This window comes from Perognathus longimembris, chromosome 20 (assembly GCF_023159225.1).
Source record: "Perognathus longimembris pacificus isolate PPM17 chromosome 20, ASM2315922v1, whole genome shotgun sequence".
NCBI lineage: Eukaryota > Metazoa > Chordata > Mammalia > Rodentia > Heteromyidae > Perognathus > Perognathus longimembris.
This window is the reverse complement of record NC_063180.1, coordinates 38,812,112-38,827,657: the sequence shown is the minus strand read 5'-3', so window position 1 is coordinate 38,827,657 and position 15,546 is coordinate 38,812,112. Positions and strand designations below refer to the sequence as shown.

Below are 15,546 nucleotides of genomic sequence, written 5' to 3'. Positions count from 1 at the left end.
TGAGCAGTTCAGCCAATGCCAGGGCAGGGAGGGGCTGAGCCTGGTCCTCAGCATGCGGGGAGCCCAGGCAGGCTCTCCAAATGCAATGCAGTTTTCTTCACCACACACCGCGGAAGCCTCAGGCAAAGAAAGGTCTCAGACAACAACAGATTATAAACTTACACCTTTATATATACAATATATTCCAAATATATTACAACTTTAACTTGTGAACAGAAATATCCTGCAGTTTCTTCTTTTGCTTTTCTGGTTTCTTTGCATCGTTGATCTGCATCTTTACTTGATCTTGTAGTCTAGAGAAGAATGCTTGGGATGACTTCAAGGCCTTGTCTTTCCGTTCATCCTGCAATAAAAACAAAACACACTCTGGTTGCAAATATGCTTACTTGGGGTGGGGGGATCAAGTATGATATTATAGCACAGTATAGAAGAATAAATGAGTAACTACCAGGGTTATAAAGAACTCAATCAGTATGCTAAAAGATTCTCTGAGCCAGGAGCCTGTGACTCATGTCTGTAATCCTAGCTACTTGGGGAGGCTGAAATCTGAGGATCAAGGTTCAAAACCAACCTGGGGAGGAAAGTCCATGAGACTCTTACCTCTAATTAATCATGCCCCCCCAAAAGCCAGAAGTGGTGCTGCAGCTCAAGTAGTAGAGTGCCAACCTTGAGCAAAAGAGTTCAGGGACGGTGCCCAGGCCCTGAATTCAAGCTCCAAGGCTGGCACAAATGGGAGGAGCGGGGTAGGGTGGGGAAGGTTTTCTGTATCTTCTGTTATTGCTACAATATTCTTATAACTTGGGGCGGGGGGAAGTGCAAGGAATCTCCTGGCAGTCAGTGCTCTGAGCTCACCCCAGGAGCGCATAGTGGCCCACTGGCCCCATGGGAGTCAGTGGACACCGCCTGCCACCCCCCCACCCCCCCTGCCCCCGCCCACAGGCCTCCTCCCTGCTCTCACCTTCAGCAAGGACACTCTGCCGGTCTTGGCCAGCTGCTTTAGTTTCTCGGAAGCTGCTGCTCTGCTGACTTTGCCCGCCTGATCCGGGTTGCTCTTCTCCAACAACCTTCGCCGCTTCTCCTTCTCCTTAATTTTCAAGCGCTTCTGGTATTTCTTTCTCCTCCGTTCTCGTTTCTTGTCTGTAGTTGTTTTCTCAGCGGCAGTTTTTAGATCTCCGCCTTTATTTTTCTCCTATGGGAAAACAACCGCCAACACACCAATTAAACCTGACCTCAGGGCTGGGGATATAGCCTAGTGGCAAGAGTGCCTGCCTCGGATACACGAGGCCCTAGGTTCGATTCCCCAGCACCACATATACAGAAAACGACCAGAAGCGGCGCTGTGGCTCAAGTGGCAGAGTGCTAGCCTTGAGCGGGAAGAAGCCAGAGCCAGTGCTCAGGCCCTGAGTCCAAGGCCCAGGACTGGCCAAAAAAAAAACCAAAAACCTGACCTCACATCGACACAGGGATCAGCCCAGAGACTGCGCACTGTGCGCCAGGAGATGGGCAGGAACAAGGGGAGAGGCCGCGGGGCACAGCCCTAGCACGGGGTTGCTAAGGAAAGCCCCTCAGGTGGGGTCCTAGAGAACGTGAGAGGAGCACAGGGGAAAAAGGGGGAAAGTTGATGGGTGCCTGTGGCTCATGCTTGTAATCCTAGCTACTCAGGAGGCTGAGATGAGGACCGAGGTCCAAAGACAGCCTGCAGGCAAGTTCTAAGTCTCTGATTTCCAGTTAACCAGCAAAACGCCAGAAGTGGAGTTGTGAGTCAAGTAAGTGGTAGAGCACTAGCTTTGTGCAAAGAAGCTCAGGGATAGTACCCAGACCCCAAGGCTGACGCTGACACACACACACACACACACACACACACACACACACGGAGAGGAGCTCATCTGAGGTCAGGGCAGTGTTCTCCTGTCTCCCCCCACCCCCCCAGGCCGTGGGGCTGGCAGAGGCTCGGCCACACGGGTAGCTGAAGGCGGCAGCACACATGCAGACGCAGCCCAAGGCCACATGAAAGCTTTGTTCCGACTGCAGCACCAGACTCACAGTCACACAAGGCCTCTGGCGACTCTCACTTCTTCTCAAACCCAGTCAGTATCCAGAATGTTCTACTCAACCCCAGATTTCACTGCTGGGTCAGTATTACAGGGACAAAGGCTGACACTGAAGTCTTGCTAGCATAAGCAAACGAAGAGCCTGTCCTAAATTTCACAGGCCCGCTGGTGTGCTGCAAGATTTTGAAACTCATATTTAAAGAATGCTTCTGCAATAATCCTTATAAGTGCAGAACGTCATAATGCCTGTAGATGAGGCAGGCTTTTAGATATTTTATAATAAACTGATTAATATCCACAAGAGGTTGGTTCTAGAACCCTGCAGACACCAAGTCTCCATGTGCTCAAGTCTCATATGAAATGGAGGGTTTGTATAGACACTACATACACTGTCTCATGTGCTTATTACTTCATTAAGCTAGGCAGTGGTGGGCTTTGAAATCAGGGCCTCGAAATTGCTGTGAAGGTTCCTTACCATTTGAGCCACATCTCCAGTCCCTTTTAAAACCTTGTTATTTTTGAGATAGGATCTTGCTTTCATTTACTTATCTATTGTCTGTCATTGGGATTGAATTCAGGGCCTGGGCACTGTCCTTGAGCTCTTTTGCTCGAGGCTAGTGCTCTACCCCTTGAGCCACAGCACCACTTCTGGTTTTCTGGTGGTTCACTGGAGTCACATAGACTTTCCTGCCCAGGCTGGCTTTGAACTGCCATCCTCGGATCTCAGCCTCTTGAGTAGCTGGGATTATAGGCGTGAGCCACTGGTGCCTGGCCCAAGGATCTTGCTTCTTTTTGCTTAGGACTGTCCTGGACAATAATCCTATTTACACTTCCCACATAACTGGGATCAGATACTTACCACTGCACCTAAGCTGCAATCCCCCTAATCTCTCAGTTCCTTGAGTAGCTAGGATCCAGGTGTGCACTACTGTGTCTGGTTTCTCATATCATTTAAATTGTTCTCAAGTTTACTTATAATAGCTAATGCAATATAAGTTCTATGTCACAGTCACCATAGTATATTGTTTAGGAAATGATAGCAAGAAAAAAATACATGTTCAGTACAGACGTGATTTTTTTCTCCACATTTGTGATCCACACAGCTAGCCAAATCTACGGCTGTCACACTCACAGAGATGGGGGGGAGGGGCAACTGTACCTAAAACCCACTCGAATGTACTAGAATAAAAACTGCACACTCAAGGGAGATGACAGGACTAGAGATCTGGCTGTAACGAACGGACTTCTAGGCAGGGTGAGTGTTTTCAATGCTGGCTTCTTACCTTGATTTCCTCTGGGGCCAGCAAAGCCGCGTCACTGACGCTCACTGGGGCCACTTCCTCCATGGTTATGGCTGGCAGATTCGACACAACCTTGATCTCAGGGACAGGCTGGAAGAAACAGTGCCCATTAGCACAGCATCTTGGAAATAGCGCACAGAGACTCGTTTCTGTTCATCTGATCTGGCCTTCTTGGAGGAATTTGAAAGGGAAGGAGTAACATGACAGACGATTTGATAAACAACATTTCTCATCTTCCAGCTCCTGTAATATCTTTACCAATGTGAACATAAATGGCATTGGGCTAATAAGAAAAACTGGGAGAATTTCAAAATAAATGGAACCTATCAGCCAAAGGAAGGAGGGGGGCAGGCAGCATCAGCAGGGCTGAATTCTCGCATGTCCCTCTGAGGATTTCTGGGCACATGTGCCCAGGGTGAGGATGTGGCTGACAAGGGGAGAAGGCTGAGACCCAGGCGCCCACAGAGCCGTCTTTGAAGCTCTGCCCACTCATTTCCTACCACAGCGACGTCACCAGGGAGGTATCTGCCCCCGGAAACTTCACAGAGAATAAGCGGGGCCCAGAAAGAAACCTGACGGGATCCGGGTCCCAAGGAAGAGGAAAAACGCCAGTGTGAGGAAAACAATTTCTCCCACAGGACCTGGCTCAATTATTGACTAGGAACACTGTTCCACCCTGCAATTTAAAAAGGAAGAGAGGGGAAGTGGAGACAGTCCTAAACACAATGGGAAAGAGTGGCTGGTGGCCGGCGCATGCGGTCTGCGGAGGCAGCAGGTGAATTACAACAGAGCTGAGCATGAATAAGGCAATAGTGAGGACAACCCACTGTGCCAATTGGCATTTTTGAAGAACAGATGAAAACACGAGTGCATTGGCTCCTGTAACCCACAAGATTCTAAACCGCTAAGGGCTTGCCGCTAGGGCTCTGCACTGGGGCCAGCGGAACTGGGAGAGGAGTGGCGACAATGAACAACCAGCCAATGACTGCAACTGTACAGGGAGGAGGGACCTACAAAGGGCGGGGAAAGTCTACAGGGAGCAGGGAGGGCGGGGCCAGTGTGCAGAGAACAGAGACAGAGCTCGGTGAGAATGTGAGAATGGTGAGAACGTGCCAGGAGGGGAGGGCAGGGCCTGAGCCCGCTCAGAAGAGCAGGGCAGCTGGGGGCTCGCCAGGGAGGCCTATGGGGGACAAGGAGGCCAGGTCAAGCAGGGCCTGTGAGGCTGGAGGAAGGAAGGCTCGGGGCATCGCAGAAAAACTCCCCCAGTAAGAAATGCTGGCCAAGAAGGGTTGAGCAAGTCCACCCATCCCTGGACAGCTCGTTCCAGGTGCTTGAGGCCTCTAAAAACGGTTCCCATCATGGCAACAGCTGGACAGCTTTAAAAGCTTGCTGTTTGCGCAGTAAGACAAAACCCTGGCCCAGAAACCTAGCCATCCACAAATCAGAAAGGATCTTGGAAGTGACCTCTCTGGACAGTGGAAAGGACGTGCCTATCACAAAGCTAGGGAGCAGCAGCAGCAGCAGGCTCAGGTTTTCCATTTCTAGACGACTCCTCAGTTCATTTCAGACACCACAAGCGGGGCAAAGGGCAACAGGCGAGCAGGGACCACCAGGGCGGGAGGAGCTGAGGTTTCTGGATCAGGTAGGCGCAGAGCCCAGCCTGGCAGAAGGGCTGGGCTGGACAAGGGAGCAGTACGCTGTGGGCAGCAAGTAGAGAGCTGCAGGCCCCTGTGGGATCTGAGGAGGCTCAGGGCGGGTCTCAGCCCCCACCGAAGGGCTCATGGCACTCAAGTTTCAGCGAGAGTCATGCCTGCTCTACATCCTGAAGGGTTCATACACGTACCGGTTTAGGGGTGAAGTGGAAGTTTGACAGAGCATCCAATTTTAAGAAGAGGGAATCCATCATCTTCTGAATTTCTACGTGCTCGGGATTTTCTTCTTCTTCTGTTTTTTGCTTAGGAAAAAAAAAATCAACCACGTCAGATGAAGACAGTCGTGCCCAGACTCCAGCACTTCACAGAAAGAGTGGAGGATGAACCTAGCTAGTCCTATAGCAGCGCGCCAATCCACCAAGTCCAGTGCGAGGACATCTGGACCGGCCGCTGACTTCCAGAGGGGAAGCAAAGCCGCCAGCTGTAGAGCAGCTGTGAGCTCCTGCGGGACCCATTCAGGTCTCGCTGCCTTGGCTTTCTGTAGTCACTCAACCTCCTTTAGAAGCAGAGGCGGAAGCCACACACCTAGTCCTGCCGCCGCCGCCATCTTGGTCTGCAAGGCAGCCAAGGACAACTTTCAATCTTTCCAACTGTCCAATTTCACGGGGGCATCCGGGCACTGTTGGCGGCTGCTACTTGTGTAGCGAGTAATGAAAAAAACCTAATACAACCTTACATGACTCGTGCAGAATTAAATGTTAGCGCTTCCCTCAGCATATAGTGAATAATAAATCCAATGTGAGGGAACAATTCATTTATTTCATCTTCTGAGAGCATGACTTGGTCCTGCTATTTAACCAGTGATTACTAGCCATGAGGCCAGTGGCTCATGCCTATAATCTTGGCTACTCAGAGGCTGAGATCTGAAGCTTGTGGATCAAAGTTAAACCAGGCAGGGAAGTCTGAAAGCTGGAAATGGACATGTGGCTCAAGTGGCAGAGTGCCTTGAGCTTTTAAAAGCCTAGGCCTCGATTTCAAGCCCTTTAGACCCTAAGACAGGAACAACAAAACAAAAACTAAAGGTCAGGACAAATTCCAAACCACATAAAATATATTAATGACTTCATGATATCAATAAGAAATGATCTGAACATTGTAAACAGTAAAATAATTTCTGGAAAGTTAAAACTAATGTCTAGTTGTAGGGCTGGGGATATAGCCTAGTGGCAAGAGTGCCTGCCTCGGATACACGAGGCCCTAGGTTCGATTCCCCAGCACCACATATACAGAAAACGGCCAGAAGCGGCGCTGTGGCTCAAGTGGCAGAGTGCTAGCCTTGAGCGGGAAGAAGCCAGGGACAGTGCTCAGGCCCTGAGTCCAAGGCCCAGGACTGGCCAAAAAAAAAAAACTAATGTCTAGTTGCAAAGCAAGGCCCTGCTCCTTCTCACTTGGTAAGAACATGACAACCCCCCCAATCCTAACATGCTGTCTCACAGGGAATTGAGGTGACTGAAGAACTCAAGATTCCTTTCAGGATTTCAACAGTCCCAGCAAGTCTGGATCGTTGCTTTGATTGCTTTAGTAAGAACAGCTTTGCCTGGAGGTCTTCTTACCTGGCTGAGTTTGATGTATTCTTTTTCATAAATTTCAGCGAGACTCAACTTGCTCTTCTCGTGGTCTAATGTTAAGCGCTTTTTATATTCATACGCTTCTTCTTTAGGCTTTTCTTTCCTTACAACATCATCCCAAGCCTGAAATATAAAAGGTGGTTGGAACTTAAGTCAACAAAATCAGTCATTTGTTTCTAGGTTCATGTGAGAATTACAGCAAACAAATGTATCGGTGGTACTCTCTGAACACTACGTGGAAAATGAACTGTACAATTTGTGGGTCAGAATGGGAGGGGAAAACTGGGAGAGATCGAGGGAAGGGGTGACACTGTCCAAGAAGAATTCACTACCTGACTTATATAACTAACCCCTCTATACATCATCTTTATCATAACAATTAAGAAAAAATAAACAAGTATATCCTTAAAAGACAACAACAACAACAAAAAAAGAGTCACAGCAAAAAGAAAGTACTTTTCACCCAGTGCTGGAAGCTCATACTTATACTCCTACGAGTCTGAGATATGAGGACTGAAGTTTGAAGTCAGCCTAGGCAGGAAAAGTCCATGGGATTCTTATCTACAATTAACTACCAAAAAAGCTGGAAGTAGAGCTATGGCTCAAATGATAGAGCACCAGCCTTGTGTACAAAAGCTTAAGATCAGTGGGCGCCCAGGCCCTGAGTTCAAGCCTCAGAACTGGCACCAAAAAACAAAAACAAAAACAAAAAAAAAACCAAACACAAAAAAAACCCAAAAAGTACTTTTCAACTTCAGGAATGATTTCTCAAGTTACGAAGAATAAGCATTATGAAAATGAGAGCAGCATGAACTCAAATGTTCTTTCCTGCTTGTTTGAAAGGAGTCTTTCTTCTGGTACTCACCTCAGTCCCAAGTTTCCTCCATCACTGTTTGAAAGTCAACCCTTGGATTTACCTCATTTGACTTCACATACTCGGATCGTGGGCCCTCCCCCAATCCTTTACTTCAGACACCGAGGAGCAGCTGAAGAGGCTATAAAGCCATCTCTTCAACGCATGCTCACATGCACCTCAGGCTTATTCTAAGTTTACAAAATCGGATCTGTTCTTAAGCAGCAATTCTTTGCTAGGTTATGGACCCTTGAAAAGACCTACCCGATACGGTGCCTAGGCCAAGGGTCATGAGGGGACCACTGCAAGTCAGACAAGGCCACCAAGACTGAGAGGGGCGGGCATGGGCCACCATTCCCGGCCGCCACTCTCCTCACACACCGGCCTGATCTCTACAGTCTCGTCTTAATAAGGCTTAAAAGCAGAAAGGAAGCAAGCACAATTCCTACTCTCCAAATGCTTTCACACCATTTTCCACAAGTTAAGCTCTCCGTCACTCTCACCGACCTGGTCTCGTATCCTCTGCTTGATGAGATCTTCCAGCTGCAGCGTGGTTTCCTCCGTGATCACGGGTGCTAAGGGAAACACAGCATGCCTTCACTGGAACGCATACATTGGTGTAATGATTCTCAAACTGCAGTTGGTCCGTGGACACACACAATCAACAAGAACTGAGAATCTGTGGGCCGACCCCTCCCCCCTGAATCACAGTGTGGAAGGGCAATTGCTATCTGTTTCTTTTTTTCTTTTTGTGCCAGTCTTAGGGCTTAAACTCAGGGCCTGGGCGCTGTCCCTGAGCTTCTTTTGCTCGAGGCTAGCACTCTACCACTTCAGCCACAGCTCAATTTCCATCATTTTTTTTTTTTTTTTTTTTTTTTTTTTTGCCAGTCCTGGGCCTTGGACTCAGGGCCTGAGCACTGTCCCTGGCTTCTTCCCGCTCAAGGCTAGCACTCTGCCACTTGAGCCACAGCGCCCCTTCTGGCCGTTTTCTGTATATGTGGTGCTGGGGAATCGAACCTAGGGCCTCGTGTATCCGAGGCAGGCACTCTTGCCACTAGGCTATATCCCCAGCCCTCCATCATTTTTGATAGTTTCTTGGAGCTAAGAGTCTCTTGGCCTTTCCTGGCCAGGCTGGCTTCGAATCCAGTTCCTCAGATCTCAGCCTCCTGAGTAGCTAGGATTATAAGCATGAGCCACCAGCACCTGGGTCAAGGTTTTTTTTTTCAACTAGAGTTGGGAAAACACAAGTATCATTGAACTCTGTCAAGAGGAACTCAAGAAGGGTGGCCACGAAGACTGCAGGCCAGCCGTGCCTACCCATGCGGACAGCGTGGTCGAAGTGCAGCGTCTCCTCCAGGAGGCTGTTCTCAGGCCGCTTCTGGGCCGTCACTTCCCCTTGGAGTTGCCAGGGCTTCTTTTCCATCAGCTCTTTTTCTAAAGAGGCGATTTTTTCATTCATCTAAGAAAAAGACAAAAGAGTTCCCAGACATTTTGTTTAGGGAATACATTTTGATGTATACTCAGGTAAGAACAAGGAGCATTTTAAAGTGGTACTAAAGTAGTATTAAAAAATGGAAAAGCAAGAACTGTTTCTGCTCTTGCCAAGATAGGAGGGTGCCAACAACTTTCTCTTCTTATCTTCTGAGTGAGCTGCAGGAGATCCCTTCCCATGGGTGTGAAAAGCCATTTCATTCACAAATTCTACTCATTTCCAACAAGTTTCAAAGACTGTAGTAACCATTTTAAAAAGCACTGACACCAAACCAAGCTCCAGTGACTCATGTTGCTATTCAGGAGGCTGAAATCTGAAGCTTGAGATTCAAAGCCAGCTAGGGCAGAAATGTCCATGAGACTCTTTTTTGCCAGACCTAGGGCTTGAACTCAGGGCCTGGGCACCGTCCTTGAGCTGTTTGTGCTCAAGGCTAGCACTCTACCATTTGAGCCACAGTGCCACTTCCGGTTTTTCCTGTGTATGTGTTACTGAGGAATCGAACCCAGGCTATATGCATGCTAGGCAGGCACTCTACCACTAAGCCAAACTCCTGGCCCTGGTGCTCCTTTTTTGCTCAAGGCTAGCACTCTACCACTTGAGCCACAGCACCACTTCTGGCCTTTTCTGTTTATGTGGTGCTGAGAAATCAAACCCAGGCTTTATGCATGCTAAGCAAGCACTCTACCACGAAGCCACATTCCAATCCTCCATGAGACTCTTATCTCCAAGAAACAACAAATAAGCCTGAAGTAGAGCTATGGCTCAACTCGTAGGACACCAGCCTAGGGTGAAAAAGGTAAGGGGAAAGCCATCTACACCCTAAGTTCAAGCCCCACTTGGGTCATCAAATGAAAGCCAGAGGCAAGAAAATGCAGACAAGTCATTAGATGCTCTTCATGTGGTAGCTACATAAAACATAGAGCAAGAGTTTTGTTGTTTTTTTTTCAAGGCTGGTCAGTTGTTCTAACAGGAAAATAAGGGCATAATTAGTCAGTGAGTTCCGTGGTCGTGGTCCTAGTAGTTACCTTCTCCTGTCTTTTCTCAAAAGAGGATTTGATGTCATCAGTGTCTTCCTTTACGCGTGGCACATCTCCGCCTTCAGTGTCCTCATCTTCTGGCAAAGCAAAGGTCACTTTTTTCAAGCCATCTTTTGGTGGCTTTTCATCCTCACTTTCAAGGTCACTGTCTTCATCCCTATGAGATCAAAATGGTTATCAAAGGAAAACACTACGCTCCCTGGAAATACTGAACCAAACTTCTAGTAATGTTCTCTTCTATTCCTAATTACCACCAGATATGCAGAACCTCCAAGGTCATTAAGGTACTGAAGAATATGGTAGGAATTATTTAGGCAAGATGCTATGTAAAAAATAGAAAAAATGCCTGATATATTCAAATATTCATCAATCTATAATGCAAAATCCTTCGGGGTTTTTTGGTGGTACTGCGGGCTGAACTCCAGGCTTCACACTTGCTAAGCAGGCAAGCTACGCCTCCAGCCCCTTTATGCACTGGTTATTTTCCAGGTGGGTTTTTGCTCTGGGCCTGTCTGGCCTGGACTGTGATGCCCCGGTGTCACTGGAGATAATCGATGCACACAATCGCACCTAGCCATTGGATGAAATGGAGTCTCTCGAACTTTTCTGCCCTGGTCAGTCTTAAAACTGTGATTCCCCTGGCCTTGCCTCCCCAAATAACTAGGATTACAGGTAGCAGCCACTGAGCCAGGCCAGAACCCTTAGTTCACAAAAATAGCATGGCTTTATTGGAACAAATCCAAACCCCAGGTCCTTCATTGCAAACACAGGTTTGCTACTGCTAGTGCTAGCTTTCCTTATGAAATAATCCCCAATGTTCCTTTAAATTCAGAGACTTTCTTCTGGCTATCTCAACACAGTATGACAGCAGAGACTCTGCTACCTAGTTTTAGGGAGTTGGTTGGTTGCTTTTCTGCCAGTACTGGGGCTTCAACTCAGAGCCTAGGCACAATCCCTCAGCCTTTTTGCTCAAGGATGGTTGGTTACCCTACCTCTTGAACCACAGCTCTACTTCTCGCTTTTTGGTGTTAGTTGGAGATAAAGAGTCTCATGGACTTTTCTGTCTGGGATGGCTTTGAACCTTGATCCTTGGCTCTCAAGCCTCCTGAGTAGCTAGGATTACAGGCCTGAGCCACCAGCACCTGGCTACTATTTCGCCTTAAAGTTTAGGAGTTGAACTTGCTATCTGACGCTTTATGCTCATTGGCAGGCTTCCTACCACCGGAGGCAGGCCTCCAGCCCCTGAAGTCTAAATTCTTAAAGCACATTACTATTATGCACATATACACATGACTGGCAATTCCACCCGATGCAGAGGACAATTTGCATTACTTACATCTCAAAAATGCTTCCTTCTGCCTCTTCGTCATCAGTATCTCCCTCCTCTTTGTTTGAACCCAGCTCATTGTCATCAGCACTTGCTATGTCTTCATCACTTCCAACTGGATCAAAGAAATCTTTGTATTTCAAATCTCGGGAGCTTTTACCTGCCTAAAAGGATATTTAAAGAACATGTGAAGACATGAAAGCCATAATCATTCATAACACAACTAATAGCAGTACTCATAAGACTGTAAGAATAACCAAAACATAAACTGAACACATAAAAGTAACACTATTTCAGAGCTGGAAATCTTCTCACTACAATTACTTCCAAAAATACCCCGGCCTAATTCAGTATTAAATGCTCTCTTTTACTTATTTGTGTTTTGGAGCTGAGGTCTCGCTGTGCAGCCCAGGCTGGCCTCTTATTCCTAATCCTCCTGCCTCAGCCTCCCCTAAGCGGAGATTACAGGTGTGTACCACCATGCCTAGCTTTCAGAATTTTCAGTGCATGGTGAAAATACACATTTGAGAGAAAATGAGTATCTCTAATATGTGTGATTATTATGGTTCTTGGGCTACCTAGCAAGAGATGTGCTTTATAAGGAAATGCTGCTTCAGTTTAATTTCTTCAGTTACCTTCAAGTGAGCTAGGATTTCACTTGTGGGATCACTATGGAAAACACCTAATTTGAGAAAGGAAGTCTACTTTCTCCAAACTTTACCTTAGGTTTTTTATTTCCAAACAATTCTCCCTCGTCATCAGAATCAATGTCTTCAAAAAGGTCAACGTCTTCCTCCTCCGCATCATCATCTTTTTCCTCTTCTTTTTCCATTTTGTCCAAGAAGGTCTCCATTTCAGAGAGTTTGAAGAATTTGTCATCCACCACAGACTTCTCGCATGGTTCCCCGGGCGGTTTCTTTTGTACCTTGCTCTGCTGTTTCAATTTGCTCTGCTGTTCCAATTTGCTGATATCAAAGTCAAGGTCAGAATCTTCATCACTGAACACTGGGCTTTCCCTGGGTTCACGTTTTCTTGATTTTTTTGCCTTGTCCTCCAATTTAGGATCATCCTTATCCACCTCTGACAGTTCCTCCTCCTCCAAATCTTGTTCGATGTCATCCTCCTGGCCATCAGGCTCGGCCTCTGAGCCATCTTCTTCGCACTCCTGCTCTCCACTCTCAGGGAGAAGGCTGATGTCCTCCGCTTTCACTGTCTCACTGACTGCGTTCTCGAAGTACTGTAAAACCGGCTCATTTTGCAATTCCAATTGCTGCCAAATCTGCTCATCATCAAAATTGTCTATCACAAGTTTTTGTAAAGGACTCCCAGAGATCACACCATTCTCTAGTGCTTTATTGAGGTCATAAAGAACTTTTGTTAAAGAAGTGAAATTTGTTGCTAATCCATCTTGAATCCTATTGGGGGAAAGAATTAAGTTAGGAATGAACACCTAGTAATATACACAGCACTCTGAATTAAAAGAAAAAACAAAAATCCCGACTCTTATGCAAAGTAAAATATAAATTAAATATTTGTGTGTGCCAGTACTGGGGCCTCAAGTTCTCACTTGGCTGTTTTGCTCAAGGCTGGCACTGCACTTGAGCCACACTTCTACTTCTGCCTTTTTGCTGGTTAATGCGAGGTAAGAGTCTCACGGCGGACTGTTCTGCCTGGGCTGGCTTTGAGCTGTAATCCTCAGATCTCAGCCTCCAGAGTAGCTGGGATTATAAGCGTGAGCCACAAGCACCCAGGCAAAATACTGATTTTTTTAAGTAGAGGTTATGGCTCCCAACAGTGCATATTTTGCTGATGGGCCAGACGGATATATGAAATGCCAACCAAGTGTTTTAGTTGGCTGTATAGATTTTAGACAGGAAAACCACAAGAGATATATTTGCATAAAGATCATTCATAAGGAAATGCAAAAACTTGGAAACAATTATAGTAAGTGAAGTAAGCCAGACCCAGAGAAACAAAAGTTACAGGGTTTCCCTCATTTATGATAGAATGTGCCCATAAATCTATAAGTAAACAAACTGGATGTTATGAAAGAGGTTACAAATGAATAAGTAAACAAACTGGATGTTATGAAAGAGGTTACAAATGAATAAGTACAATATACTGTATGCAAAGCTCAAATAGCATAATTCTTCAGAAAAATCAAGTCAAAGCCCAACAAAATATGTATCAGAAAATGGGCACTTGCAAGGAGGAACAGGGCCAAGGGAACAGGAGTAGACAAAGGAAAGGGGGGTGCAGTTAAGAAAGGGTGAGTTGAAGTGGGGGTGAAAATGTTGAAGGGATGACACGTACACTGCTTTGTTAAATGAAAAAACAAAAAAAAATTCAATACATGTCCCAAAAAATAAGAAAAGTAAGCGTGGGGTGGGTCAGGGAGGGTGGGGTGAGAATGTTGGAAGGGATGACGATGATCAAGAGGCACTGTATTCATAAATGGCTTACATGAATGGCAACTCCTTTGCCCAACTACTTTGATAATAAAACATATATTTAGTAAAGATCTATAGCGAATTAGCCTTACACTCTCAACTCAGCTACAGTATATGCTGCTCCTTTCATTCAGCTAGTAGCCAACATCTGCTTTAGCTAGAAAAATGGGGCAAGACATCCCTGAGGATGCAATACCTGACAGATTTTTAAAAGGCTGCCTGTTTCAAAAAGCTTTAAACACGTACTCGGGGCAGAATAACCAGCAAGAACAAATTCTCCAAGATGGAAATCAGCCTGAAAAGTTCAAACATGAAGATTGGCACAGGTGCAGTGTGGTGAAGGAAACTAGGAGAAACCAAGCTAAGCAGGTTTCTGAGGTTAGAGTCTGCCATTTTAAGTGTACCAAGAAAACAGCAGATGATTGTAGGCCAAAGAATGAAATGAGCTGGGTTGCCACTGGCTCATGCCAGTAATCCTAACTACTCCAGGAGGCTTAGATCTGAGGATTAAGGTTCAAAGCCAGCCTAGGTAGCAAAGTCTGTGAGACTTTTATCTCCAATTAACCAAAAAGCCAGAAGTAGGGCTTTGGCTCTTGGTGGTACAGCATCAGAGAGGTGAGCAAAGAAAGTTAAGAGACAGCATGCAGGCTATCCTGAGCTCAAACCCCAGTACTGGTGCACACATGTATGCAAACATACGCACATACGTAAACACACACACAAGAATGAAATGATGATTTATACTTTGGAAATATGACCTGCACAAAAATAAGAATGAAGGTAGGGCAATTAAGAGGCTGAAGTAGCAATCCAGGCAAAGGATGAGAGAGGTTTTCGCTAAAGTCAGAGCTGTGACTATAGCTAGCAATAGAAGAATTGTAAAACAAACTTTGTAAAGATAATACTGCCAAAGAATCAGATGCAGAACAGAGAAAGCATTCACAGAAGTAGGCTAGAATCCGAGTAACTCAGAGCAATAGAAATATCACTCCGTTTTCAACCAGATCTGGGTAGCTGGGAGTAGGCACAGCATCGACAAGAGATGCTATGTTGGAACTCTAGGAAGAGCCCGCGTCGTCACTTAAAGAGCTCTTCAAGTTCTTCAGCCTAAGTTAAAGTCCAAAACACTGTAATGGCAAGAGGGGGTCGAAGAGAGACTTGGACTACTCAAGATGCGCAGGGCTGAGGGTGTTTGCACAGCAAAGCAACAAGCTCATGCTTTCAGTTTATGAAGAGACTCGGTTGAGGTCGGGGTGCGGAGGGGAGGTAGAGGGGGGGGCTCTGGGCCCTCTACTGCGCTTAGTTCCATGTCCACAGCACATCACTGGGCAGATCTGTGCGGAACAGCTTTCCATTCTGTACACCTCGACGGACCGCGGAAGCAGAACCGTCTGACATTCGGAGACGACGTGATCGAAACGCGCCCGTCTCCCCCCCTCCCTGACCCCCACCCGCTCCGCGCCAACCTCTCCAGATCGTGCCCTGGGACTTGCAACCCACGTCCGTGAAATCTGAGCCCCACCCCCGAGCCCCGAACCGCGCCACTTACGTAAGAAAGCTCTCGGGCCGGCTGGTGGCTTTACTGGCCTCCAGTAGACACCGCTCCAGGGTCCGTCGGCGCCAGACCGGGTGAGCCATGGCAGCCAGCCCCAGGCCCTCCACGCACCGCGCCGCGTGCGCCCGGAAGAGCACCTCCGGGAAGCCGCGCGGCAAAGACGCGCCCCGGGAAACCTGAGCTCCGAGCTAAAGGTTCCG

At 47.0% G+C, this 15,546-nt stretch overlaps 1 protein-coding gene across 1 annotated transcript; it reads right to left on the bottom strand.

Moving 5' to 3' along the window:
- Positions 1–148: 148 nt before the first annotated feature.
- Mphosph10 (M-phase phosphoprotein 10) lies at positions 149–15,463 on the bottom strand. The gene is made up of 11 exons (XM_048329550.1): positions 15,341–15,463; positions 12,063–12,756; positions 11,351–11,505; positions 10,003–10,171; positions 8,803–8,944; positions 7,993–8,060; positions 6,618–6,755; positions 5,196–5,306; positions 3,335–3,442; positions 959–1,189; positions 149–343 (listed from the first exon to the last, which is right to left on the bottom strand). The coding sequence occupies exons 1-11, from the start codon at positions 15,427–15,429 to the stop codon at positions 194–196; spliced, it is 2,055 nt and encodes a 684-aa protein (XP_048185507.1). The 5' UTR covers positions 15,430–15,463; the 3' UTR covers positions 149–193.
- Between the last annotated feature and the right edge of the window lie 83 nt (positions 15,464–15,546).